This window comes from Antrostomus carolinensis, unplaced genomic scaffold, assembly GCF_000700745.2.
Source record: "Antrostomus carolinensis isolate BGI_N321 unplaced genomic scaffold, ASM70074v2 scaffold14724, whole genome shotgun sequence".
Taxonomy (NCBI): domain Eukaryota; kingdom Metazoa; phylum Chordata; class Aves; order Caprimulgiformes; family Caprimulgidae; genus Antrostomus; species Antrostomus carolinensis.
In genome coordinates this window covers 71390-98624 of record NW_010310230.1, presented here as the reverse complement: position 1 = coordinate 98624, position 27235 = coordinate 71390, and the positions used below count along the sequence as shown (strand labels likewise).

Sequence of the window (27235 nt, the reverse complement as noted above, 5' to 3'; positions counted from 1 at the left end):
TGCTGATAAAACAGTGTCAGCTGTAGTAGTCTTGATCTATGTCAATTCCACCATTTTTTACCAGGAAGCATAAACTTTTATGACACATGGTATGCTATTTATTTCTGGTTTATTGTTCTCATACTGCTCTGAACAGCTGCCTCTGTTGAAGTGATGAAATGAGCTTGTTCCATTTCAATCAATAAAAGAGCATCCATGAAAGGAAGTATGTGATGGGTTCCTCTAATGTCAGCACTAAATCTGAATTTATATTTCATTTTTGTCCCTTTCCCAGCATAATGCTGTATTTAGTTTTTGCTTCTTGACTCGTATTTGTTATCCTTAAATCTGTAATCATTTTTAACCATTCTTAGATAAGTGCTTTTGTTGATGTTTGCAAGAGGGAATTCTCACCAGTTTGAAGTGCTTACTGGACTAAGGCTTGCTTAGGCTTCCAAAACCATTAGCATTTCTCCAGCTGTGAAATCCAGGTGATTTTTTTTTTCTCTGTATAACATCACTCCATCTTCATCAAATCCCAGGCATTCTTCTGTCCTTCCACATTACTCCCCTCCTTCCTTTGAAGTCGCAGGCAGGTGACTGAAGGAAAGTACTGAAGTGAAAAGAAAGCAAATATCAGAGCAGCCAACATCAAGGGAATGAAAGAATTATTGACAAGATGTTGGTTTGGGCAGCGCAGATACTTCCTCATCTAGGCCCTCTCTATAGGCATTGGGAAAAAAGACAGATACCATCAGAAGGTAATTCATTTCTTCCTATAACAGGTGTAGAAGGTACCTGGAAGTGTCTGGCTCTCCGTTGACTACAGGGGAGCACAGACAGCCACCTGAGACAAATACTTATATTTTAAGTAGCTAGAGTTACATCTGATGAAATCTACCCCTTATGAGAATTTTCTTTGCAGCTTCACCACATACAAAACACTACTCTTGATACCACTCAGCAGTGTGGAGAAGAACTACTGCTTCACTTTGGATGGACCACCATAACATTCCCCTTTCAGAAATACATACTGAGGCTTCACATCTTGTACTCCTACTGAGCAGAGCCTAGCTGATTCCCAAATATAGGCCCATCTGCTTTGTGAAGGTATGCTGTTCCCATTTTTGGTATCCCCCCAGTCTATGCTTATATCTGCACAAATTTATCAAGTCATGAGGGTATAATACCAAATGCTCCAATAATTTTGGTCTCAAAAGTCATCTGGGATCAGTTCATGTGATTTGCCATAGAATATGGCAACACACCCTTACAAAATAAAAAGCTAAAAACCATACAAATGTAAAAAGGTAAAAATGAATGAAATTGTCAAAAGACAGCTCTTGCAAAATAATAACTTTGGGGTGCTAACTCCGATTCTGAAAGTGACTTTGGAATAGGGCAGCAAGGACTTGTAAAACCAGGAGGAGATGGCTGGAGAACCGTGTTGCCTGTAAAAGCACACTACATCTGAACTTCCCTGGGAAACCTCAGTGCCCCTCTACCTACCAGCAAGAAGGTGAAACAGGGGGAATGGGTTTGATCATATTGTCAGCACCCTATTTAATGGGCTGAAATAAAAGTAGAGCAGCTATTTAAACAAATCTCTATAAAAGCAGCTAAAACAGGGGTGGAGCAGAGCATATGTATTGCACCTGCTCAAACTAGAGAAGGCCAGTCATTAGGGTGGTTGTATCAGCCCAGACTAGGGAGAAAACACAGCAGTGCTGTTTGAACAAGCTGAGTGAAGCTGAGATGTGCTCAGAAGGAAATTAGTAACTGTGTGGTAATGGTTACTGGGATATGAACAGGGGTCCTCAGATGCTGTGGGGTCTTAAAAGAGCACCAGTAATAAAACTAACTCTGCCCCAGGAATTTTTTTTAAAAAGGGACTTTTTTAGTTGCCTTCTGTTTCTTGCCTTGGAACCAAGTGAACCAAGTACAGTTGTCTTTATTCCAACATTGTCTTAGTACCATCTGCTGGACTCCAGTGGCTGGAACTCTCCCACACTCTCTGGGGACCTGACGGTGCATCATCAGTGGTGACATTTTTAACTGAGTCGAGACAAGCATTTACTCATCAGTGAATGAATTATCTTGAATTTAATACGTGTTCATTTACACATATATCAAATTCATTCTCTGGTTGCAATATAATGGTGACTCCAGTTTTGAAGTCTAAGTGCACAGAAACTGCCTGATATAGGTTATTTCATTCTGTAGATTGGTCATTCTAGTAAAGATTTGCTTGTAAAACAATTTGAAATAATTTCCTGGATGTTTTAGGTCTGGTTTTGTAGCTGATATTAGATTATGAGAGAACAAAGAATATATTAATCAGGTAACCCTTCTCTATAACTTTGTTTCATGTTTCATAATGGCCATTGATTTAATTCCTGCCATTATTTCATTGCTTGAAGATAAAAATACAGGAAAATTTGTCTTTATTTCATATAGCATCTTTCACAGAAACTGTATCTTCAAATGCTTTAGCAGCTTAGAAGAGAAGACAAATTACAGAGAAAGTAGTGCAAAGTGGATTGGTATAAATTAAGGATTTCATGCCACTTTTCTAGATGACTGGAGTTGCAGAAGAGTTAAGCTGCTGTAGAAGGACACAGCTGCTCATAGCTGGAAGGGAGTGGGGAAGGAGGACGGGAGAGATGCTCACCAACCTGGATGGCTGGGGAAGCCTTGTGAGGAGCTTAACAACAAGGGTACTAAGGGGCAGTTTTGAACCATGAGCTTTCATGCCCTAAAGAGAAATGGCAAGCAAAGATGACTGAGTGAGTCACCTCCTGTTGTGGGAGACCTAGCACACCCATCACACAACCTGGGGCATGCGTTGAAGTGATCAGATGCTGGTTTCTCCCATGTCTATAATTAACTGTCACAGCAAATGGCTCAAATAAAGTTCCCAATAACTCAAGAAGTCTATTTATCTGACCAGTAAAGAAACAATCCCTGTCCTAAAGATCTCCATGTGTGCCTGGAGGAGCTGGAGTAAGCAGACTCAGAACCTGTACTCCCTTTCTTGTCTTACTCAATGGTGCTGCATGAGCCCTCTTAGGCTGGGGGACAACTGGGACCATTAAGTCACCCTGTTGCACATTTCCTGTCCATGGGCACTTCTGTGATCCCTTGCCCTTGTTGAGTAGCCTAACTGATGAATTATCTGCAGAAGCTGAGCATCAACACCACTGGAAGAGGAAAAGAGAAAGCAATATGCATTAACAATGCCTACATATGATAGAAATTAACTGTGAGTATCTAAGGTGTAACAAAAGATATTGCGAATTCTGCCTTTCACCATTCTGCCCTTCAGGATGTGGGGCAAGGAAAAAAGTGAAATGTTCTGAATGAAAATGCCACCTTTATTTTGAAAGTGGATTTTGATCTTGTTTTTTCTCCTTGGCGTGATAATTGATATCTCTCATGTGGTTTCTGTATTCTTTCCCAACGTTTGCTTATCTAATTAATTCTGCCTTTTTATGCATGTGAGGTTGCTTAAATTTCTCATGGGACCTCTCCTCTGCCTGTGTTACACCAACTGGCCTTTTCATGTTGCTATTTTTCCTAATTATCCCTGACACGATACTGGAAAACAGCAGACTTCTTCACAGGCAGTAAAACAAAAGTCTCCTTGACCACAAATAACAAAAGAACGCCAGTCCTTATCATTTATTCATTACAGCTAAAACCCAGCTTTTACTTCAATAATCCCTAGGAGTGCAAATTACATGAAATAGGTGAGACAACCTAATAGTTGCTGCCAGCACTTCTTCCTCCTTCCCTTCTGTCTTGGCCATATGGTCTCACCCTCTCATTTGCACTGGATCTAGTGCTCATCTCTCCTCATGGTTATCTGATTCAACTCATTTGGGGGAGCAAATAGTCTTCTGTCCAGTGAATGGGTTGCCCTGACTTGCTGTGTGTTTGGGCAAGCACAAGAACTGAGGCACAAGGGCACAACTGTTTGTGGGAGAGAGCAGGAGAGAGGGCTGGACAGCAGCGAACCAAACTAAGGGCAGGAGAGCAAGACGCTGTTTCAGCTGGCAGTGAGCAGTCCCATGGGCTCAGCTCTATGCCCTGAGGTGCTATTAACAACAGCAAGAGGGAAGAAAATCTGAATCAAAGATCAGTGCTGTTGCTGATAATATTCAACAGCATATGACTGAACTTGCTGAATTCAACAGTGATGATACTGTGGAAAGATTGTAGGTTTCTAACTTGGTCACTTGATCTAAATACACGACTTGATCTAAAAACCTGACAGCATCACGTGTGCAGCAGCTCTGTCTGAAGGCCTTCCTGGTAATAGGTATCTGCTGCGGGCATGGGCAACGTTATTAGGTATGTTACAGTCAGAAGCACGTGATGTGTTTATGCATGGGATCCCAGCCTCACTCCTTGTCTTCCTGAGCTGTTCCAAAACTGCTCTTTAAAACCGACACACATTCAGTGTTTACTTTTTCTTCCCTCCTGGGTCTGGAAGCCAGTTTAGGAAACAGTTCTCTAAGCATAGGTTGGGCAGTTATAAAAGTCTTTCAGCATTATGAATTTGTGGCATTCTAACTAGTGCTATGACTGGAATTGGCATTAATGAATGACAAACGTGGCATAATCCTATCTCCTGTAGTGTGACAACCCTCCAGCAGAGCCTCAATTACAGCAGTGCTATTACTGAAGGACCAACCTTTGGAAAGAGTAGGTTGTCGGGCCATTAATTGTGAAGCACATTACGTGGTGTAGTGAGAAACCTCTTCTAATTAGCCCAGTTGTGAAAACCAACATAGTAGGAGCCTTGCCTGAGCTCAGTTTTCATCACAGCAGCAAAACTTCTGTACCAGGAGCAGGGGGAAACAGTGGCCATTGTGGGAGGGGAAGGGGCCACTCAGGAGAGGACTGTCCAAATTAGACAAAATTAACTCACAATTAAAAGTACTTTTATACCATCCCACCTCACAACACAGGCAGCATTTAATTGATAGCAGCATCTGAAATGCAATACAAAGAGTTCAATTGTCTTAGTTTTGTGGGCTATTAATCTACAGCCCTGCTGAGGTGCCATGGTAACTGATGCAGCTCCTGGTTGAGATTGTGCCAGGGAAAGTCATTCTCTGTTTTGGATTTGTGATATAGTTTTTGTAAACTTCTGCTCCTACATCTTCATCCTCAGCATACTGAAAAAGTGCAGCAGATTAATTTAAGCCTATATTATGTTTGGAGCTTGGAGACATGGGGAAATCAAACCAGTAGAAAGGCCCACTGAATTAAACTGTATTTTGGGGAATGCAATGTTAGGGGCAGCCTACAACAAACTGCCCCACGCATTTCTTTTCCAAATACATTTTCCTGAACCTATGTGGGGATAAAAAGGGCTTTACAAACCCATGGCATACCATTTACACAGACTTTTGCAAAGCCTTCACTTTCCAAAGCAAAAAGTATTGGGTGACAATGTTTCTCAATTTATATTGATAAGGGCAATTGTGATTCTTTGTCTGCCTGGAAAAATATCCCAGAGGGACTTGATGAACAGCACAATGCTTGGAGACATTGGAGGCTGTGCAATGCAAAAATAGCCATTTAGCATGAACAAAATGAGTCTGGTAGATATAATGTAACTGATAGTGAGGTAATTTTGAAAACAAAAATCTGTGCATTTTCCAAAGTCCTGTCTACTTAGTCTAAATCAAGAGGATGAGGCATCTCACACAGCATCTGGTGATAGAAGTGACTGTCACTGAGCAGTTGTGCTTTTTGACTGAAGGCAGGTAAGGGCTAAATTAGACCTATGAGGAAACCAGGTGTGTGCGAGAATGGAGACCTGGTGCCTAGCAAGCCTCACAGAGGTGTTTCACAGGGATGTTAGAAACAGCTAGTGAGGTACCAGCCTGTAGCAAGTGGGTGCTTATGCTGGGGAGTGATGTGATTTTCCCCCATATAGTGGGGACATGGTGCTGGCAGTGTGTGATTCAGCACACAAAGTGCCTGGGGACCTGAGGTGTGGCTGCATCAGACTCTCCATTGGGTCTGGTCTGTGGCCAACTCTGAACTCCAAAACCATATCTGGGAATTGTTGTGGGAGACTGTTAGTTGCCAAGTACCTGTGCCGGGACAATTTCTGACAGCTGAACAGCGTCCATGACCAGCTTTGTTGGCCACGGGGTGTCCCCTGGCCCTGTTGCCTTCACCGGCTCGCTTGCAGAGGAGGGTGACACAGTGCAGGCAGTGGTGCGGTATGCGTGCTGAAGGACAAGAGGTTGTCTAAGGCAGGTCAACTCCGCGATAAAATGCATGTGTCTTCTGAAAGAAGGAGCATACAAGAATTTAGCAATCTAGCTGTTTGTTAGTTTTGCATTTTTGAGTGTTTTCATATTTCTGTGACATGACTGAAGATAACAGCTCTTCAGTTAATACTGTGTGCAAAAGTCCCTCATTGCAAGTGCTGTTTTGCTTTCCCTTTTGCTAAAACACCTCTGTTAAACACCTGGCTTTTGGTTTTGATTGTTAGGCCCACACAGTACAGTTTTCAGTGTTTAAAAACTGGCTTCATGGTTCCCTTGTAAATAACCAAAAGATTGTATTCTGTACCAGAACCAGGAGTAAACATGTTCTGATAATAACAGCTGGAGAGAAGCCTGGCTGCCGAGCCATGGAACAGCAAGAGCAAAACTCTTTCTTGGATAACTGTTAAAATATGTTGTTATAAATAAGGAACAGTTTTCCTGACAAAACATAACTGCTATTAAAAATGGAGATGAGATGATGTGATGGATCAGTGTTTATTTTTATAAAAGTGCTATCTCTTTTACCTATCAACAAAATTTCTCTATGTTTAAATGGACTGCACTGCTTTTCTTTCTTGACAGTGCGAAGCTTGTGAACTCACAACTCCAGCAATCATCTACCACTCAGGAAAATTAGCTTTTGAATTTACAACAACTCTTCATTTGGCTGTCTTGGCTGCAGTTTATAGAAGTAATTAATTTTGTACTTTGTTTATGTGTTTTTCACATGCTCAATAAGCAATGGGAGGTTTGAGAGAGAATATAAATCTGTAATTTTATTTTAAGGATTTTTTTGTGTTGCTCTTGTATTATTACTCCTTTTGTCATTCTAATACATATAGAAGTCAATTTAAGTCACAAGAACCCCTGAGTGTCATATTCTGCCACTTCAGCATTTTAATAAATATTACTTCAGTCAAGAAACAGTCCTTTTCATTTCAAAGGGACCGCTCACTGAAGTAGTTGCTAGTAGGCATGGATAAGAACAGCAGACGCTGGCTGGCAGCCTTTGACTTGCATGCAATTCCTTGAATGAGTAGATGCTCACCAACATGACTGAGGAGTGCAAAGCCAACTCCATAGCTTCTGTCTATACTACAATTTACTGTGCACCTTTCTGTGCAGTCTTTTATAGCTATATGGTGAAACTGAAAGGCCAGCGTACACATTAGGTGATTTAAGCTATCTCCGTGAGTGGAAAATGTTCATTTGGGGACTGTAGATCATCAATAAGTTGCTCATGTGTGAAATGAAAAGCCACCTTGAGGTCATGTTCTACTAAATTCATCCTGAGCTCAGGCAATTTGGAAACACCTGGCTAAGCCTACTAATTATTTGATTGACTGCTATGACTTGAAAAACAAGATAGAGATATCAGACAATAATGACTTAATCTGATCTTTTAAACGCTGCTGCTTTCTCAAATAGAGAGATCAGGGTCTGTAGCAAATGCAACTGCCACAGGGCAGCATAGCCTACTGGTCTGCAGTGATAATAGCTCTCTGCGAGGAGCCTTCTTGATCTGATGGGTTGCATGCCAAGATCTTCAGACAACCAGATTCACAAGACATGACTGGCCATACTGGGGAGGCAAGGAATAGCGGAGGTTGAAGAGCGACGCAGCCACCAGTGCTTTCTTAGGGTTTCTGCCTCCTTACCGCAGGATGGAGCTGGCTGCAGGGGACGTGCAGCAGGTTCCCAAGATCAGCCAGTGCCATCAGCCTCAGCCACTTTTCCTCCCACGCTGAGGGTTCTGATTACACAGCAATCCCCGTGGCAGTGCTGGCTCGCCTCTGATTACATGATCTAAGAACCATGAGCTACTGAGAGATTAGAAGAGTGTATCAAAAAGCATTTGAAAACTATGATTCTTCTGATTTTAAGTTGCAATTTTTGCTGATTCACCAAAATCTCTTATTTTAAAATGTTAGATATTGCTTTGACCTGTCTGTCCAATGCTACGGGCTTACATGGTTGTAATTTCTTACTTGCCCAATATAATTTTTTTTAACAAAGTCACCAATGCTGTGTCCCCTGTTAATGCTACTGACATTGTACTGGTTTTAGCCTAAAAAAGCTAGAGTCTGTTTTTCAAGTGGGTTTGCGATGCCTTACGAATTTTACACATGTAAAAACAGTATTTAGGTCACGCAGATATGCATTTTGTATAGGCAAAAGGGATAGATGAACTGTATGAATGTGATTCATGTGATGAGGTTCTCCTCCCCCTCTACTCTGCCCTGGTGAGGCCACATCTGGAGTAGTGTGTCCAGTTCTGGGCTCCCCAGTTCAAGAGGGACAGGGATCTTTTGGAGAGAGTCCAGCAGAGGCCACAAAGATGATGAGGGGCCTGGAGCATCTGCCTTACGAGGAGAGGCTGAGAGAGCTGGGACTCTTCAGCCTGGAGAAGAGAAGACTGAGAGGGAACCTTATCAATGTCTATAAATACTTGAAGCGTGGGGGCCAAACGGATGGAGCCGGGCTCTTTTTGGTGGTGGCTGGTGACAGGACAAGGGGCAATGGGCAAAAGCTGGAACACCGGAAGTTCCAGACAAACCTAAGGAAAAACTGCTTTACTATGAGGGTGGCAGAGCACTGGGACAGGCTGCCCAGGGAGGTTGTGGAGTCTCCTTCTCTGGAGATGTTCAAAACCCACCTGGACGCTTTCCTGTGCAACCTGGTGTAGGAAACCTGCTTTGGCAGGGGGGGTGGACTAGATGATCTCCTGAGGTCCCTTCCAACCCCTACCATTCTGTGATTCTGTGATTTTGGTAATCTATACCTGGGCATTTCTGAAATACATGTTGTGAAGGAGCTATCAATAAATAGTAAATAACAAAGAGGTTCCAAATTCTTAACCAAAACCTTGATCCATGTGCTCTATCAATTAAGGACGCTCTCCTGTCCGTTTTCAAGGGAGTTTTTCAATCTGTTGCAGTTATTAACTATAAATTAATACTGTTGTAAATTAAAATTAACCTGTCATATAGGATATCTCAAAGAGTTCCTCCTGTGACTTTGCATGAGAAATGCCAGAGATGTGAGATATACATTAAATTGTATTAAAACATAGCTAGAGAGTGCACATTAGGTTCACCTTATATCCTGCAGGTACCTACTCATCCAAAATGAAGATGTGGAGTCCTCAAAGTCACAAAACCCTCTAATCTGAGAGAGGAAGGAGTGACAGCATCTCTCCCTCATCTGATGGCGCTGGGGCTAACAAACCCAAGAGGAGCACCTTGCCAGGTGTACATAGGGCTTCTCTTTCAGGACTCACTTCATCTCACCTTGCTCTCAGCACTGCGTCCTTCACACGTGCCCACAAAACAAGCCAGTGTCATCTCCAGAGTGTGTGCTAACAGCACACTGACGGGTCTCTGGTGGAGATGCATACCAGTGCTCAGCCTTTCCGAGTCCTGTTGCTCTCTTCAGCATGAATTGGGCAGTAAGCTTGCCATACCTGGGCTTGTGCTAGCCCTGCAGGTTGCTGCTAGAGTAGTCATCCTCAGAGAGTAAGTGAGCAGAGCTAGCAGGGGGCTCAGCGTGCCCAACCTGCACAGCCTTTTCCCCCAAGCCCTCCTTATACCACCGCTTGTGCTAGAGCAGTGCTGTAGCATTGCACCATCCGCAGTCCTCTTGATAAAGAATTAATAACACTTAATGAATGAAGAAGCTTGGAAGGTGGAATGAGGTTTGAAGCTGTGGCTGGTAGGCTAACAAAGACAGTGTGCTGTCTGTGCTGCAGCTGGGACATGACTGAGCTCTGCTGTGCTCTGCTGTGCCCACTCTGAGGTTGAGGGGCCAGCTGGAAGCCCCAAAAAGCTCCAACACCCCAGCCCTTCCAGAGGTCCAGTCCTATGAGTCTCTGATTTTGTTGTGGCATAAGTTATCATAAACTGTTTGGGATGATAAGAGCTTTCTGAGAGTTCACAGTCTAGTTATTAACTTACTACGATGTCTTAATCTGTATGTGTGAGCTACTCCCACTTTAGTAAAGCTCTAGAGACTGATGTGAGCCAACAGGAACATGGCTTTTTGCCATGCTCCCTACGGACACCACTACTGTTTTATTAAATAAGTTGATTTAGAAGAAATCATCATAGAATTTAATAACTTTTACAGCTGACCTAATTTTCTCTAGAAAGATTTAAGCTTTTCTGGTCGACTTGACAGTGTGTCAACTCAGCATCAAGAATTTCTGCCTCTTTTCTGCTGCATGACTAGCATCCTGCCACACTGATCTAAAGTGAACTACAGCAGGGGGAACTGTCGTTTAAGAATACTAGAAAAATCAGTGTAATTGTTTTACTTAAATAATTATATTGAAAAAAGTTACTCAATCTGTTTTTCTCTTCTCAGTTAGTAGCCTCCATTGTGTTTATCAGCTTTGGCGTGGTAGCAGCCTTCTGTTGTGCAATAGTTGATGGAGTGTTTGCAGCACGACACATAGTAAGTACAGTGATTTTCTGTCATCTTTCATTTTTTATTACTTATGTCATTTCTAGCAAGAAAGCTAAAGAAAAAGCTAAAGAAAAAACATTTTCTTTTGTTTTATGTCTAGCAGTATATTAGGTTTTTTTGATGGTTTTCCTTGTTGAAGAAATGTCCTTTGGCAAAAAATCTACAGGAAAGTCCATCATGCCAATGCCCAGAGATGGTGCCAACTGCTCATTCATCTCTCGGGGAGTTCCAAATACAGAGGTGATGATGTAATGACAGGCATGCTAAAATGCATACTTGCTAAGGACAAGGGAAGACACTTCAGCCATCACCACCATTTGTTTCCTTTTGCACAAAGCCTTTGTGAGCAAGGTCAGGATTTGGAATGCACCAGATAGTGATAAGCACCAGAAGTCCCCGTGGGATCTTTAGAGAGAAGTGAATTGCAACAGCACAAAGGAAACATTTTGTTGGAGCAAAGACAGCAGAGGAAGTGGCAGGCTTTGGTTAGAGGTAGTGTGAAGGGGGGAACCTGCTGAGTGAGAAACAACCTAAAATTTGCCATCAAAGGGTGGGTGGGTCATTTAACCACAGTGACTAGTACTTCCAAGTGTGTCTTCAAAACCCAGTCCTCCTTCTTGCCCCAAACCTATTGCCATCTCTGCTTCAAAAGAACATTTATAGGCACTCAGTTCTGCAGTTGCAGTAGTGTTACTAGTAGCTCATTACTGTCTGTGAGTGCCTAGGAGTCTTTCTCATGACCTTCTTGTAAAAGCACCAGTCAAATTTAGAACACAGCTTTTATATTTTGTCTCACAGAGTTCAAATTAAAATATTGCACAGAAAGGATTAATAGAAGAACAAGACAGACTGGGTTGTGGGGTCATTTGAATATGCCAATTTACATGTTAGATATGTGTTGTTTGCTGTTCTGTCTTTTGTGATAGAATACCTAGAAGTCAATCTAAACTCAACCTTTTAATTTAGCTTTGATTTCCAAAACCATCAGGAAATTATTATTTATATGTTTTAATAGACAGTAGAACTCAGATGTAGTGTGCTTTATAATACAGCAGGTATGATGATATATGATACCCTCGCTGCTATGAAATATCATGAGCCTGTTCATCTTTCTGCTTATATTCATTGCGGGGCAGCATAACACTACTGGCATCAGTAGAACTCTACTTAATTTTCTGTTAGCAAATGCATCGGAATAATTAGACTTTGGATTACTTGGAGCATAAAGCTGTAAACTGATTTCTTTTTTACTGTTATTGAAGAGGACTTTAAACCAAATCTGGGCTTCAGAACCTCACGCACATTGCGCAAGGAAGGAGACACTCTGGATTGTAATAACGTTTTGTGCTATCCAGACCCTGCATGATGCTGAAGTGGCCTGCTTTTACTTGGATTCCCCCTTCTGTTGCTCTGGATGACACCTGGTATAACTTTGTCTCTGATTAGCATAAGCCCAGGGAACCTTTTCATGGGAGCTGCTTAAAAGAGGAGAGGAGCAGATTCCTGGTTAGGTTTCCTGCTCCTGAAAATTCAGTGGTTGTGCCCCAGAAAACCATTGCCACTTACTCAAATGTTGGACCTGTCTCCTTATTTCCCAAGAACCAGACTTATTTTTGTCCTGCTTTGATGTGATCATTAGGAAGTGTTCAGGTGGCATTTGTACAGTCTTACACCATATAACTGCAACACAACCATGCAGCCATGGTGCCACCTTCTCTGAGGTGAGTTACTGTGTCAGAGGACTGTGTGCTCAGTCTCAAACACAGAGGCAGGCATCACCCCTGTCATCTTTCTAGGTGTTTCCTTTGTCTGTTTGCACTCTTTTGGCTTTAAGTTCTTTTCACATGCATTACTTAGGTATTCCAGAAATAATACTGCTTCCTATCTGGATCAAACAACAATATAATATTACAATATTATTATTATTATACCCTTATATCTCAAGAAACAGTGTCTCATACATAATACCTAGAGTTTATATTTGCCTGCTATTGTAACATAAATAGCTGGGTGGCATTGCTTGCTGTCATGGCATGCCCTTGAGGTGTCATTACGGACTAAACATGATTTGGTTCATCGCAGTGCTCTCCAGGGAGAAAGTGGGCCAGAGAGTTCTTATGGGCAGAGAACCAAGGCAGAAAGTCATTGCACTCACCCAAGAAGAAAGCATCTTACAATCCTGGGTACAGTTCTGTATCTGGTTAAGCCAGTGACTGGGTATGAATGCATCATTTGGGCAGAGCTGGAGGCTGGAAGGGGCTGGTCACCATCCAGACATCCCTGAGGGTGCTGGAGATGTACAACCCAATGACATGAACCTGCTTCAGTCACGGCATGGCATACTTCATGGAAATCCATTTCCAGTTGCTTACTTTTGGTCCGAGTTTTTTTTACCACATCTGTCTCTTCTGGTCTCCCTTCACATACTACAGAACAAAGAAATACTTAGTAGTATCATTTGATGGAAAATTAATTTACATGTCAACATGGTCAAACTCACTTAATCTCATTCTCCTCCTCTGTCTAATAAAATAGGATCAGGTGAAATAAAAGTGCACATCTCCTAATATCTCTGACTAACACACTTGGGGACATCTGTAGGGGTGGTAGTGTAAGTAGTGTAAGTAACTCCCAATTTGATTTACAGGAACAGTGAGGCCTTATCAAAAAAAGGTGTGTCATGCAGGCTACAGTGTCATTGCCACTGTGTTAAGGTCCCCTTTGTGTCACAGCTAGTTTCCTTCAGGGAGAGCAGTAAAATCACGTTCAGTCCATTCTCCACAGGCCAGTACCAGCCATTTTCAGACCTGTGTTGTGCTGTTGCTACTTTGGCCACTGCCTTTGGGGGACAACTGTTGGAGAATCAAACTAAACTGTCCTCCGTTCAGGGGAAGGACAAACTCTTGGCATGTCAGAGCAGGTACCCTGGTCTATACTAAAGCTGGAAAGTTTTTGTGAGGAGGAGTTGGGTAACGTTCACTTTTCTGTCTCCAGTATCACAGTGCTGATACCAGGGCTCCAGGTCCCTTTTCTCCTGGCGAGAGAAATACTAGCTGAAGCCAAGCAGGCTTCAGACCAGCAACAAATACAACTTCCTTCACATCAATTTGGAATAAGAAATATCTCCTGGTTTTCATTTTATTTTTAACTTCATTCAAGTTGTGAAGGATGTGAAGAGGATAAATAATGTTATTACAGATTTTTCTTAGTGTGTGCCTCCTGTGGAATGGAGACTATTACTGTTGCCCATTTTCTTCTGCTCTTGTAAAACTCTGGATAGCATAATAAAATACTGTTTTGTTTTGTTTCTAAGAAGGCATAAAATTGAAAAAAAGTCTTCCAGGAAAGGGATATATTTCAGAAAAGAGATATTTGAATTATTTAAGACTCATTTTAAAACACTTTGTTTAATAGAAAGCTCTGGAGTACAGCACTTATAAAACTAAGAACACTGAAGGAAAAGTAGCTTGATTTAAAATAGCAGTAGCTTACTTTAACAATAATGCAGATATAATTTACTGTATAAAGTTAATTTCAATCCTGGTCCCTTCAGCGACACTTTTCACATTCAGAAAAAAAAAACCAAAAAACAACCCAGAATCAAAGGAAGCAAATCAAAGCTGGAATTAGTGTGTAGTGATGTTATTTCAGAAAAATACGGTGATCACAGGAATCCATTATCTGCATTTGTGTTTACTTGAGACATTCTGTTACTTAGCAGATGAGAATAGCTCAGCTGTGCAACAGATAATGGAAATCATTCAACAGCGTCCCCTTACCACACAGGGAGAACCCCTGTCCCACCTCACATACACATTCTCTGCGGTACCTACTACCCTCCTACCCATGACTGCGAGGCTTGACCATTGCCACAAGATCCTTAGCCTTGCAGTTATGTCCTGGGCAGAACCTAAAATAGCCAGCAACAAGGAATCCAGTTATGAAGTGAGGAAATTTCCTGCAAGAGCTTCCTGAGAAGGTTAGGAATGAAAAACAGGTAACAAAAGCAGGGGCAGATAATTGAAGCTGTGGAGACAAATGCTTTGTATCATCTTTTCACATGCTCAGCTAGGAATCATGGAATATCAGTACTGACACATTTTCCTGAAGTATGGGATAAAAGGAGACTCTAATATGCTTGAAAGTGCTGGGAGAAACCAAGGGCTCAGGCAGGCTAAGTCCTCTCTGCTTGACTATAAGAAGTGCTTTTTGGTCTTGTTGAGTGGCATTCACAGAACAAATCTGGACAGATTTATTAGAGGGGATCCACTAAAAAGAAAAAGCAGAGCTGAAAAGCTTGGAATAATACCAATGAGAACACCGGAAGATATAGCAGTGAAATCACAACTTGGGACTGTTGCCATTGTCCTTTCTCTGCGCATTGCTTTGGCTTTGTCTTCTCTATAACAATGGTGAAGGTGGTTCAATACAGCAATAAATACACTCTTAAGCCTTCCTTTCTCCTCATTCAACGAGCCCAGTTCCTTCAACCCGCTGTCCTGGTACATTCTGTCCTTCAGTCTTCTGACCCTGCACTGTTCATACTGTAATTTTTCAAGGTCTTTCTTATATTGGGACGGGATTTAAATTGGACACCATACTGAGATGTGGCCTCATGAGCATTCAGCAAAAAGGAATAACCACTTCCTACTGGTGAAGGTTTGCTAATGCAGCCCACTACACAGTTGGCCATCACTTTTGCAAAAACACCCTGATAACATATGTCCAACTTGTCCACAAACATGTGCATTTTTTTTCTTTACCAAGCTGCTACCTAGGCAGCTTGAACTGTTGCCTGGGGTTATTCCAGCTCAGATGCAGGATTTTACATTGATGCTGCACAAAAACTGAGCCAAAGAATTTAGATTCAGATTCAACTATTTTTAAAGATGCGCTAGATTTCTCTTCTAAATTTCTGTCACCAGCAGAAAGTAATAAAAACAATAGCTTTTACAAGCAGCCAACAACATCGCTTACTTCATTACTTTAGTCCTAGCAATTTGAGAAATCACTATGATAAGGTACTGTATTAGGAACTGAAACCTGAAATGGACTATGCAATGGAAAATCATGTTACAAGAGCCTGAGGAAAAGAGCATTTTGCTCTGTTGTTTTTCAATTTCAGACCTCTGTTTTTATACAGATAGACTCTAATCCATCCAAGAATTTTCTTAAGTCTCTGCAAATAAGAAACTGAGAAAGTGGTGAAATGTGAAATGTTGGGAAAACTGGTCTAGAGAAAGGATAAAATCCATAAGGTTATCCTGCCCAAGATCAGTGGAGGTTTGCTCATCTTCACTGGAAAGCACAAATACAAATGATTGCTTTATTTATGGAGATCTGGGAACTTTTTTTATTATTGCTACAGACTGCCTTGGATGATAGTAGTGAAATGGCAGAGGAATAAGAGACCATCTCTAGGTTTTTCATGATGTAGGATAATTCTGGTAACAGTAGTTATTCTGAAGGAGACTAGATCCCAATTGTAGCGTCTCTGGGATAAGAATGTGTTGCAGTGGCTTTGAAATTGTATATTGTATATACACATGATAAGTGATGTTGTCTAGCTGAAGCATTTTAATGTGACTGCATTTATATGGAGGAAAGGCTTCCTGGTGCCTTAGGCATGACATCACTCACTTCAAGCAAAGGTTCAAATTCCCATCCTGCCTAAAAGCAGAGACGACACGTTAGATTCTGATTTACAATAACAGATTTTCACAAGCTGTTCTCAACACTTCAGATATGCAAGAATTGGAACAGAAAAGGAATCAGGCTCTAATCCTGAGCTCCCATTTTGCAATCTTTCTGACTTGGTGTCTATGTGCCAGCTTTACATTGATGACTGAAGTTATCAAAACTCATGTAGATTTTAGAGAGATATGTGTATAAGGAAAAGGAGAGTGCTGTGGAAAGGCAGAGTTGCTTGTCCATCATGAGATCTAAAATGCACATCAAACCAGGCAGTGTTAAGTTGTCCTTTGAATTCCTCTCCTCTTCTGCAAAGCCACTTCTGTGTCGCATTGATTTAATTTCATTTTCAGCTGATCTAATTTCTTCCGCTTGATAGCTGTGGCTTAAGGAATTGATTAAAATAGAACATATCATCAGGCACTAAGCCCTGAAATGAACCTGTAGCTGAACTGGAGGACACTAAAACACTTATCCCTAGCATGAGATCTTCACCCACATGGTTTATGTGCAGCTTGTGGACTGCTGAAGTGTATCATCTGGATAATTACCTATAGGTTTGGGAGTCTGAAAACTAAACTTGAGATATTTGTCTTTTCTTTATGCATATTAACTCAAAATGCTGTTTAATAAGAGTGACATTATGTAAACTCACCTTCTGGGAAGCATAGAGACTGGGAAGGGGGAGAATGAAGTCTTTAATCTGGGGGATGCTGATGCAAATTGAGCGGTGATTGGTAGAGCTCAAAGGTGCTGTACTAAGTAATATGAAGATGGCAGCACCCTTCCAGTGAAAAAACAACCACATTATAAAACTGCAGTCCCAGCCAACCCTGCCAAAAAATAATGTGAGTGAGCGTGGGTTTTGGTTCCTTCAGTGTGTCCAAAGGATGTAGGTCAGGGCTGTTTTGCATTGTACCTTTCTGTGCTACAGAAACTAGATCAGGAAGTTGAGCGCTGATTTTTTCTCACAGAAGCATGTGTAAAATACTCTTAGTTATGTGGTATTTTATGCCTTTAGACTGAGAAGCTGCAAAATCACCATCACCACTTGGTGCTCTAGCTTCCCTCCTTGAGAGGGAGAACAGGGAGAGAGAATAAGGAAGCTGCATTAGTCCTCTGAGGTTTATCAGCCTCAGCAAACATCAGCACATTCAGTGTTTTTATGGGTTACAGAGTACAGGTCAATTGTCCACTGTAAAAAAAATTAATGGGATTTTAAATAAAAATAGCTGTCAAAAAGTGGTCCCCTGATTTCATGTTTCTGCCTCACCTCTGGTACTAAGGTGCCTGCCTAGGGCAGACTGAAAGGAAAACTCACCCGTTGTGCTTTTATCACAGACAGACAACTGTCTGTCTGCCAGCCCAGGCGAGGGGTAGAGAGGCATAGCTGGGAGCTGGGGGGAAGGCAGGACCAGGTCTGGGGGCTTAAAGCCAGCGTTGAGCCAAGTTAGAAGCAGTGAATCAAATTATGACTGAAATAATCAAACATTATGAGACCTCAGCTCGAGATGTTAGTTAGTCAGAGAAGCATGGTCTGAAATGCCATGAAGATCTGATGATTTCCCCTGTAAGTGCAGGGCCCCAGGCAGGGATGCCCACGCAGCAGCAAGCTGCAGGTTGCCTGCTGCTTCCCCAGGCCTCTGGCAGAAGATCCAGGTGCTGCGTGTGTGCACTTAAAACTTGATGGCACCATCTGGTGGCTGCACGTGCAATGGCCAAGAATGTCCATCCTCTTCCCATCTTCGAAGCTTCTTGTGCAGATTACGGACACTCAGTCAAGAACTGAAGCAGGGGTGCTCAGCAGCTTCGCTGACGACCACTGCATTTTCCTACATAAACCCATGGCGTGCAACACAGCTTACCATCACGCCCCAAAGCCTTGCACACTTCAAGCCAGATTTCTTAAAAAGCCATTTGAAAATGTTCTGAGCAAGCCTGTTGGCCTTTACTTTGAAGAAAAAAACAAATAGTTATATGCAATATCTAACGAAGCTGTTACCTTGACAACTGGTAAATGCAACTCAAAGAATATGTAATTTCTCATTGCAATTAAGTTAGCTAGCTTCTCTGGAGAAGAACACTAAATGCATTTTACTTTCTCTATGCTGCTACATGAGACAAAATTACAGCTAATTACTTTTGATTCCATTTCCATCCTGTATGACTCATTAATATAATAGCATGGCATAGGACATACCATAAAGGGTTTTGTTGGGGTTTTTTTAGCAGAATGGGCACTAAATATTTATAACTGAAAACCTGCACTAGTTCAGTAGTGATTTTTATATTGATAGTTCACAGGGGTGAAAAATGTTTTATTGATTAACTTCTTAAATAAGAAGCACTTATAGGTATAGCCTGTGGGACCACTGCTAGATTACTGACTCCACCTCTGGTGTTTCTTTGTGCCTTACAAAGGACATTATCAATTTGGAAGGAGTTCAGAGAAGGAAAATCTGAAATTTGGAAAGGCACCTTTTAGCAACAGTATTCAGAAGTTTGATCTATTTTGTTTATCAAAGAAAAGAATGAGAGATTAATTGATCTTGGCCTCTCTAAGGTATCTATATAGTCAAAGGTTATCTAATAATAGAGGGGGCTTTTAGTCTCTCACACAAAAGCACAAGCAGGTGCAGTGGGTTGAAGTCAATGCTAAACAGATTCAAACCATGAAGCAGACACAGTTTTGACAATAATGAATTATGAGAACAACTTTGTCAAGGGTATGGATGGTTCTTTGTCACTGAAATATTTAAATCCCAAGCTTCTTTTTACATGATCTTATTAAGCTTATCCAGGAATTCTTAACTTGGCGTAGATGTCTTGGGGTGCCTATGTTACGCCTATGTTATTCAGAAGGTCATTCTAGAGCAGAATCTTCAAAGAAGGGTCCTGTGAACTATTTTTATCGTCAGGTGGAAACTCTATTGCCTCTTGTCAGCAGCTCTCTCTGTGTGGTCCCAGGACCTGTTCCCTGCTGGAAAACATCTAGAGATTTACAGATTGAAACCAGCTGAAAACCATTTATCAGGATTTCTGATACAGGTTTGCTGCTCTTCAAATCTGCAAAGGAAAAAAATTTTTTAACATGAACTTCACTGAAACAATATCTCTACTAAAAACACTATTCCTCAGGTACTGGATAACACACCAGACAACCCGGTGATTAATATATTCGATGCAACCAAGGGCTTGTCAGCAAAACTGTAATCTTGCTACTGTTTTCTGGGCTAGAACACAGAGACAGAGAGGGGCTTCAGGGTTTTTGTCCCCACAAATATGCAGTCTGATATTCCTGTGTTTCCAGACAGATAAGTATTATGCATACAGCCTAAATATATTGAAGTTACAGAGAAATTGGTATGGTGCTTTTGTTTGGTTCGCAGATCTTTTCCAGTAAGAAAAATAATGGCAACCCTTTTTTTGGAGAAGCTCTTAAGATTCCCCCTCCAGTTTGCAGAGGCTCTCACATTGACAGAGACAAAACCATCTAGTTATACAGCTCTTCTTTCTTTTTTTCCACTTAAATTCCTTTCAGGTTTAGCCAAATTGCAAATTCTTTTAAATCCTTTTTTTCTTCCCTGCTGTGACTTGTTTTCCTGAGGGAAAAGGGCTGGTATTGTTCCAACCAAACAGAAATGTCTAAACCATTTAGCAGCACACACGTTGTGTTTGGATGCCAAAGAGCAACTTGCTTGTAGATGGGAAGGAAGAAGAGATTCTTGTTTCCTTTCCTTTCCCAACAGCACCTCTCTACATCTACAGTTTGCAGATGACACCAAGCTGAGGGACAGCATACCAAGGGACCTGGATAAGCTCAAGAAGTGGGCCCGTGTGAATCTCACAAGGTTCAACAAGGCCAAGTGCAAGGTCCTGCACCTGGGTCAGGGCAATCCCTGGTATCAATACAGGCTGGAGGATGAAGGCATTCAGAGCAGCCCTGTGGAGAAGGACTTGGGGCTACTGGTGGATGAAAAGCTGGACATGAACCAGCAATGTGCTCTCGCAGCCCAGAAGGCCAACCGTATCCTGGGCTGCATCAAAAGCAGTGTGGTCAGCAGGTCAAGGGAGGTGATTCTGCCCCTCTTTTCTGCTCTGGTGTGACCTCACCTGGAGTACTGTGTCCAGCTCTGGAGTCCTCAGCACAGGAAAGACATGGAACTGCTGGAGCAGGTCCCGAGAAGGGGCACAACAATGATCAGAGGGAAGGAAGACCTCTTCTTTGAAGAAAGGGGAGTTGGGGTTGTTCAGCCCGGAGAAGGCTCTGGGGAGCCCTTAGTGCAGCCTTTCAGTACTTGAAGGGCATCTATAAGAAAGATGGGGACAGACCTTTTAGCAGGGCTTGTAGCGATAGGACAAGGGGTAATGGTTTTAAACTAAAAGAGTGGAGATTTTTACTAGATATAAGGAAGAATTTTTTTTCAATGAGGGTGGTGAAACACGGGCACAGGTTGCCCAGAGAGGTGGTGGAAGCCACATCCCTGGAAACATTCAAGGTCAGGCTGAACAGGGCTCTGAGCAACCTGATCTAGTTGAAGATGTCCCTGCTCACTGCAGGGGGGTTGGACTAGATGACCTTTAGAGGTCCCTTCCAACCCAAACTATGGATTCTATGATTCTATGACAAAGGAGGAGATAAAGCTGATTCAGGCCTTCCTAGCTCTTCATCTGGACCACTTTTGTGTAGGACAAAAGCATCCACTGCTGGCAAAAGCAATGATTGGTCCAGCTTCCCCTAGCCCTGAGTCACAAAGACTGGTCCATTGGCTTCCCTCGTTGGGATGTAACAGCCCACATTGAGGTACCTTGTTAATGTCATTATTTTTGTCATTCAAGCTGCAGTAATTCCACTTTGAGGTAAAAATTCCTTGAAGATGCAGAAAGGGACATCTTACTACAATTGCATGCAATAGGGAGGAAGGAAGACTACTCTTTTATTTTAAATTAGGAGTTTGAACTCTGAGAAAACATTAAGGGAAAGACCCACACATGTGAGTATATGAAAGCTAATGGTTAAATGCCACTGCCATCAACCATCATCCTGTCTCACAGAGAGCACAGTGTTGAGGCACAACAAGGCAGAATTTTTAGTGCATTGGGGTAATAGCAAATCTGGTACTTCCAATTTCTTTGACTCTGAAAACTAAATAATTTTCCTTTAGTTTGTTTCAAGTGTAATTAGATAGGTGTGAACTCCACTGAGTATATTGTAAACCAACTCCAGAGATATGGAGGGAAATTCTACACATTTTACTAACATTAATAATCATATTATTAGTGCAAGAAATAATATGAGAAGTGAGAAAGTGAATAGGATTTGATCCATGTTTAAAGTTACACTGTATTCTAGTTTTCATAGATTATAGTCTTCTGTATTTGTACATAGATTATAGTCTTCTATAATCTGCATCTGTTTCCATAGATTATAGTCTTCTGCATCTATGTGTCTCCAAAAATCAGTTCTGGAGAGGAATTTATTTAGCAATGTAGAACAGCAGCTCGGATCAAGGGAGATTTACTGTCTACTTCCATCTTTAACCTTAATTTACAAAGCACTAGCCATGATGGAATTTATGCAAAGAATACAAAGCAAGTTAATTACACTTTAATCCTAAGAAAGGTGAGTGACTGGGGCAAAGGGCTTGCAGACTGCTCTGAAAAGCATAATCTGCTTCCCTCTGATGTGCTGCCAGCAGAAGATAATTACCTTCATTGTTTCCTATTCTCAGAAATGTTTCTAGATAATCAACATATGTTTCTGTTCTATGAAAAAAATTCAAAGCTGCTACGAAGATACATGGAGAGGAGAGGGAGTCTGCAGACTTCAGACTACAGCAAAAATACTTGGCATTTTATTCCCATCATTTGTCAAAGGAAAAACAGTGCTTTGAGTTGCCCTTTGTAGAAACTAGTGGAGTAAAAAAAAGGGAGAAGTTTATGCATGTGGATCTAAATTTGCAAAGCATGTCAAAGTCCTTAAATTCTACTAGAGTAAAAATTTAGGGTATTTAAGTATGTTGCATTTTGCCCTAGCAAAAGGTTTTAAAATGCCAGAGCTTTTATTTATTTCATCTTTAAGAAGAAACCATGATTAGTATGAATAATAATATAATGTATCAGGAATTTATCTCTCTGTGAGTAAATGATGATTCAGTTGCAAATAGTGTCCATGAAAAGTATGTTCCCAGGTATTAAATAAAGTTATGATTGATGATTATTTATGGTTCTATTAAGAGCTTATTAAAATGTGTTGCACCAGCATTGACAGATTACAAAAGTTCACACTTCTAATATATTTATTTAGTCTTTGATGAGAAAGTAATTTCTCTTTGATGAGAAATTCCAGGTTTGAAAAAATAAGTTTTTAAGATGCCATAGTGGGTTTTTTGTTGTTGTTGTTTTGGGCTTTTTTTTTTACCAAACCTGCCTAGAATTTCCTTGTGTCTATGCCTCAGTGCAGTTCTCTCCACACTCCCAGCAGTATATCTGAAGTACTGAACACCATGTATTTGAACATCTCTGATCTTCTGAAATGCCTGTGAGCTTCAAAATGACAAGCTAGTGGAGATGGGGAAAAGCTTATTGTACCTGAGCAATCAGGGTATGCACGAATCATTTCCCTAATTGTTTAGACCATCTTAATTTTATAATTAACTCTTGTCTTTCCATTAGTCCTGAGCCTTCTTTCATGGACTTTTTACTCTCTTCTATTTTGGGACCTAGTCCTGCAGTCCCTTCCATTTGGATGAGCCCTGTAAGCCTGGTCTCTAGTGGGCTGTGATGTGTGTTGATGGGGGTGTTCCCTTTACATAGATGAATAGAACTTTGATGGAAAAATTGCTGGGCATAAACACCTACTTTCTGTGTGTTTTCTGCTCAGTACCCAACATAACAATTTCATACATAAAGCTGTTATTACATTACTTAGATGATAATCAGAATATTTAAAGTCCCTGTCAGTGGTGTGCCATAATCTGAAAATTAAAATCACCACTGCAACATTAATTAAGCCTCCAGCATTTTATTTTTATATGTAGATATTAAAAATATATATTGCTCAACTAGATGCATTTAATGTAGCCTCTTTTCCTTCTCTTTAATGTAAAATAAATCCAAAAGAGCATTACAAATGTAAAGTCCCTACATTTCAGTCAGCAGGATATTCAGTATTTCAGATGAGTGAAGGTTAGTGCATTTGCAAAATGGTATTTCCTGCAGTAGTATACTTAGAGATTTATGTATTTCTTACATATTCTGATAGCGTGAAGGGAAAAGGGAGGAGATGGATTGTATTTCATGTATTTGAGTTACATTACCAGAAACAGACTAAAGAGTTCTTGCATTCTTGTGGAAAAGTTAATTACTCACATGGCACAACATCATTATAATCAAGACAGAGCAATCAGTTCATATAACAAACCCTATAATCAAGGTAATGTAATCAATGTAAGTAATCAACTGTAATAAGCAATTAAATATCTAACTGCATCAAGCAATAACTAAAATTACAGCCTTGAATAATATCAGCTAATTGCATCATTAGAAACGTGTGTAAAAGCCAATGGTAAATCTAAGTTTTTAACTACGCAAAATAGCTGTTGCAAGTACCATGGGAAAGTCTACAACCTCATCCTGAGAGACACTGGCTAGCAAAACTTGACTAAAGAAAAAGCAGTTATATTCATGGAATCATAGAATAGTTTGGTTGGAAAAGACCATTACGATCATCTAGTCCAACCATAAACCTGGCATTGCCAAGTTCACCATTAAAGCATGTCCCCAAGTACCGCAGCTACACGTCCTTTAAATAACTCCAGGAATGGTGACTCCACCACTTCCATGGGCAGCCTGTTCCAATGCTTGACAATACTTTTAGTGAAGAATTTTTTCCTAATATCCAACCTAAACCTCCCCTGGTTGTTGTGACCCAAGTGCAGGATCCAGCACTTGGCCTTGTTGAACCTCATACAGTTGGCCTCAGCCCATCAATCCAGCCTGTGCAGATCCCTCTGCAGACCGTCCCTGCCCTCAAGCAGATCAACACTCCCACCCAGCTTGGTGTCATCTGCAAACTTACTGAGGGTGCACTCGATCCCCTCATCCAGATCATTGATAAAGGTGTTAAACAGAACTGACCCCAGAGCTGGCCCTGGGGAACACCACTAGTGACCGGCTGACAAGTGGATTTAGCTCCGTTCACCACGACTCTATGGGCTCGGCCATGCAGCTGCTTTTTTACCCAGCGAAGATGACACCTGTCTAAGCCTTGAGCCGCCAGATTCTCTAGGAAAACGCTGTGGGAGACAGTGTCAAAGACCTTGCTAAAGTCCAGGTAGACAACATCCACAGCCTTACCCTCATCCACAAGGCAGGTCACCTGATCATAGAAGGAGATCAGGTTGTTCAAGCAGAACCTGCCTTTCATGAAGCCATGCTGGCTGGGCCTGATTCCCTGGTTGTCCTGCATGTGCCATGTGAGCGCACTTAAGATGAACCACTCCATGATCTTCCCTGGTACCGAGGTCAGGCTGACAGGTCTGTAGTTCCCTGGATCCTCCTTCCAGCCCTGCTTGTAGATGGGCATCACATTGGCAAGCCTTCAGTCTTCTGGGACCTCCCCTGTTAGCCACAGCCAGGCTTGGATTTGACGGAGGTCTGAGGTATTAAGGCAGGAGTAGGCTTCCTCACTGGAGCCTTGTGTGGCCCCAGCTCCCCAGTACAGCCAGAACAACTGCCTATGATGACATACTGGTTTGCAGCACAGCAGCCCCTGAGCAGATGGGCACGGTGTCACTCAGCAGCTTCGCACACACCTCTTTTCTTCCTGCCACCAGGTACACCTGCATCATTGAATGGCACCAGGGCTGCTAAACCTTCATGGGGATGTCCAGGAGAGTCAGCTCCCATTTCTTCTTGTTGTCCCCTACACTCCATATGCTAGTGAAGACTGATGGGCCTCTCCTCCCACCTTCATGCCAGGCAGAGTGTGTCCAAAAGTCATTGACAAAAAAAAAAACCCCAAAAACCTATTTGAAGAGGATTTAACCTCTCCTACTAGAACTATATCCACCTGAGAACAGACTTGTCTGTCCACATTAAGAACAGAGCTGTCTGTGCACATGATCTAGCAATAGGGCAGCTCCAGCATCTGGAGGCTTTTCATTTGACTGTAGTGGCACTACTAGCCCATAAATCTCCCTCAAATAAAGGAGAGTGAGACCAAGACTACCACTACAAAAAAAAATATATAGAAGAAAAAATCAATGAGGAAATACAAAGTGAGACAGATCCATTTATGTGTGTGTTTCAGCCATGACAGTATACAGGTATTCTGAGGACTTGCTGGTTTGAAAGAGCTGAAATTAATATCTACTGCTCCCAAGTATTAAGAGAAGAGGATTCTGTAGAATCTAGTCTTTCAGATTAAATAGAAATCCTAAAAAGAGCCCCTGGAAAGCACAGTGTGAAATAAATCTGTTTTGTGAGAGTAAATAAGTGTTTAAGCCACACCAGCTGCCTTTCCTATTTTCAGCACTGGAGTTGGGTTATTTCAGCATAGCAGACGAGACAGGCAGGGTCCCTAAGCTGGAGCCCAGCATTTCTGGAAGAAGATTCACTCCTAAGCTAAGTTCATGTGGGGCAGACAGAGAAGCATGGGAAAGGATAAGTGATGACTGCAGTCTAGAGTGAAACTCTCAGCATTGCTTTCATGGCATGACCTCAAAGCATGTAAATGAATACTGTCACAACTGCCTCCTAAGTATTTAACAAAGCTGGGAATGTATTATTTGCACCAGGGGATCACTAATGTGTTGCAGTTACAGTAGGAGTATGCCATGGACAGAAGCCTCCCGTCTCTCTGTCTCGTAGACTCTACGCCACTTTGAAGGGTTTATTCAACTGTACATGTGGGAACTCTTGACTTTGAAGGCAGGGGCAATACATGCAGAAACTGAATCAACACACACTAGCCAAGTCTGCAGCTTAGGTCAAAAGAATATGTGAAAACCTGATTCTGGGGCTTATAGTTTCTTAATATAGTTTGCTAATTATCAGCTGAATTTTGAAAAAATGGCAAAGAATTTGAAAATGTTCTGGTTTTGATAGTTCAGTCCAGTGCAGCCCTTCGCAGTAGCATAACTTTAGAGCTGGGTTGCTGCACAGACCTAGGACTGTGGGAGTCCAGAAATGGCTTGCTCTTTTTTTGTTAGCACTCATCCTTCCAAATCCTAGCCAGCATGCACTGTGCACTCCCTGACACCCCGGAACTTTCTGTGTTGTTAGTCAAGATGATGTTCTCAAGAGGACAAAACACAGAAGAAAAAGTAGGAAACAAACACTAGTATCACAGTGGATGAAAATTGCCGAAATGCAGAAATTGAAAGACTTGGAGGTCCACTTGATGAAGTAAAACTAAACTTACATTTGGATTCAAAAGCTGATGATGAGCTTGATGGCAATGAGATAAAAGCTGTGAATAACTCCAGAAAAGGCTCTTCAAAATGTGAAGCAGGTAGGAATTATTATAGAATCATAGAACCATTTAGGTTGCAAAAGAACTTTAAGGTCCTCAAGTCTAACTTTAAGATCCTCAAGTCTAACTAAACACTGCCAAGTCCACCAGTACCACTCATCTTCTTCCTATAACTGTACTTTCCCAAATTTCTTAATTTTGAATAAAATTCAGATTTTTATTTTTTTTTTTTTTTACAATTCTTGTCTTTCAGGCATCTCTCCATAGTGGTCACCACTTTATTTTCTAGCATCTTGACTTCCTTTCAGGGCCATAGTTTTTTCAAACCTGG

At 41.5% G+C, this 27235-nt stretch overlaps 1 protein-coding gene across 1 annotated transcript in view; it reads left to right on the top strand.

The window, feature by feature from the left end:
• Positions 1-10634: 10634 nt before the first annotated feature.
• The window catches only part of TMEM255B (transmembrane protein 255B), a gene marked incomplete at its 5' end in the record, with an annotated part of 41432 nt that continues 24831 nt past the window's right edge, over positions 10635-27235 (top strand). The window contains one exon of the mRNA XM_029084589.1: positions 10635-10724. Within this exon, the coding sequence (XP_028940422.1) occupies positions 10635-10724 (90 nt within the window). The remainder of the gene's footprint in view (positions 10725-27235) is intronic.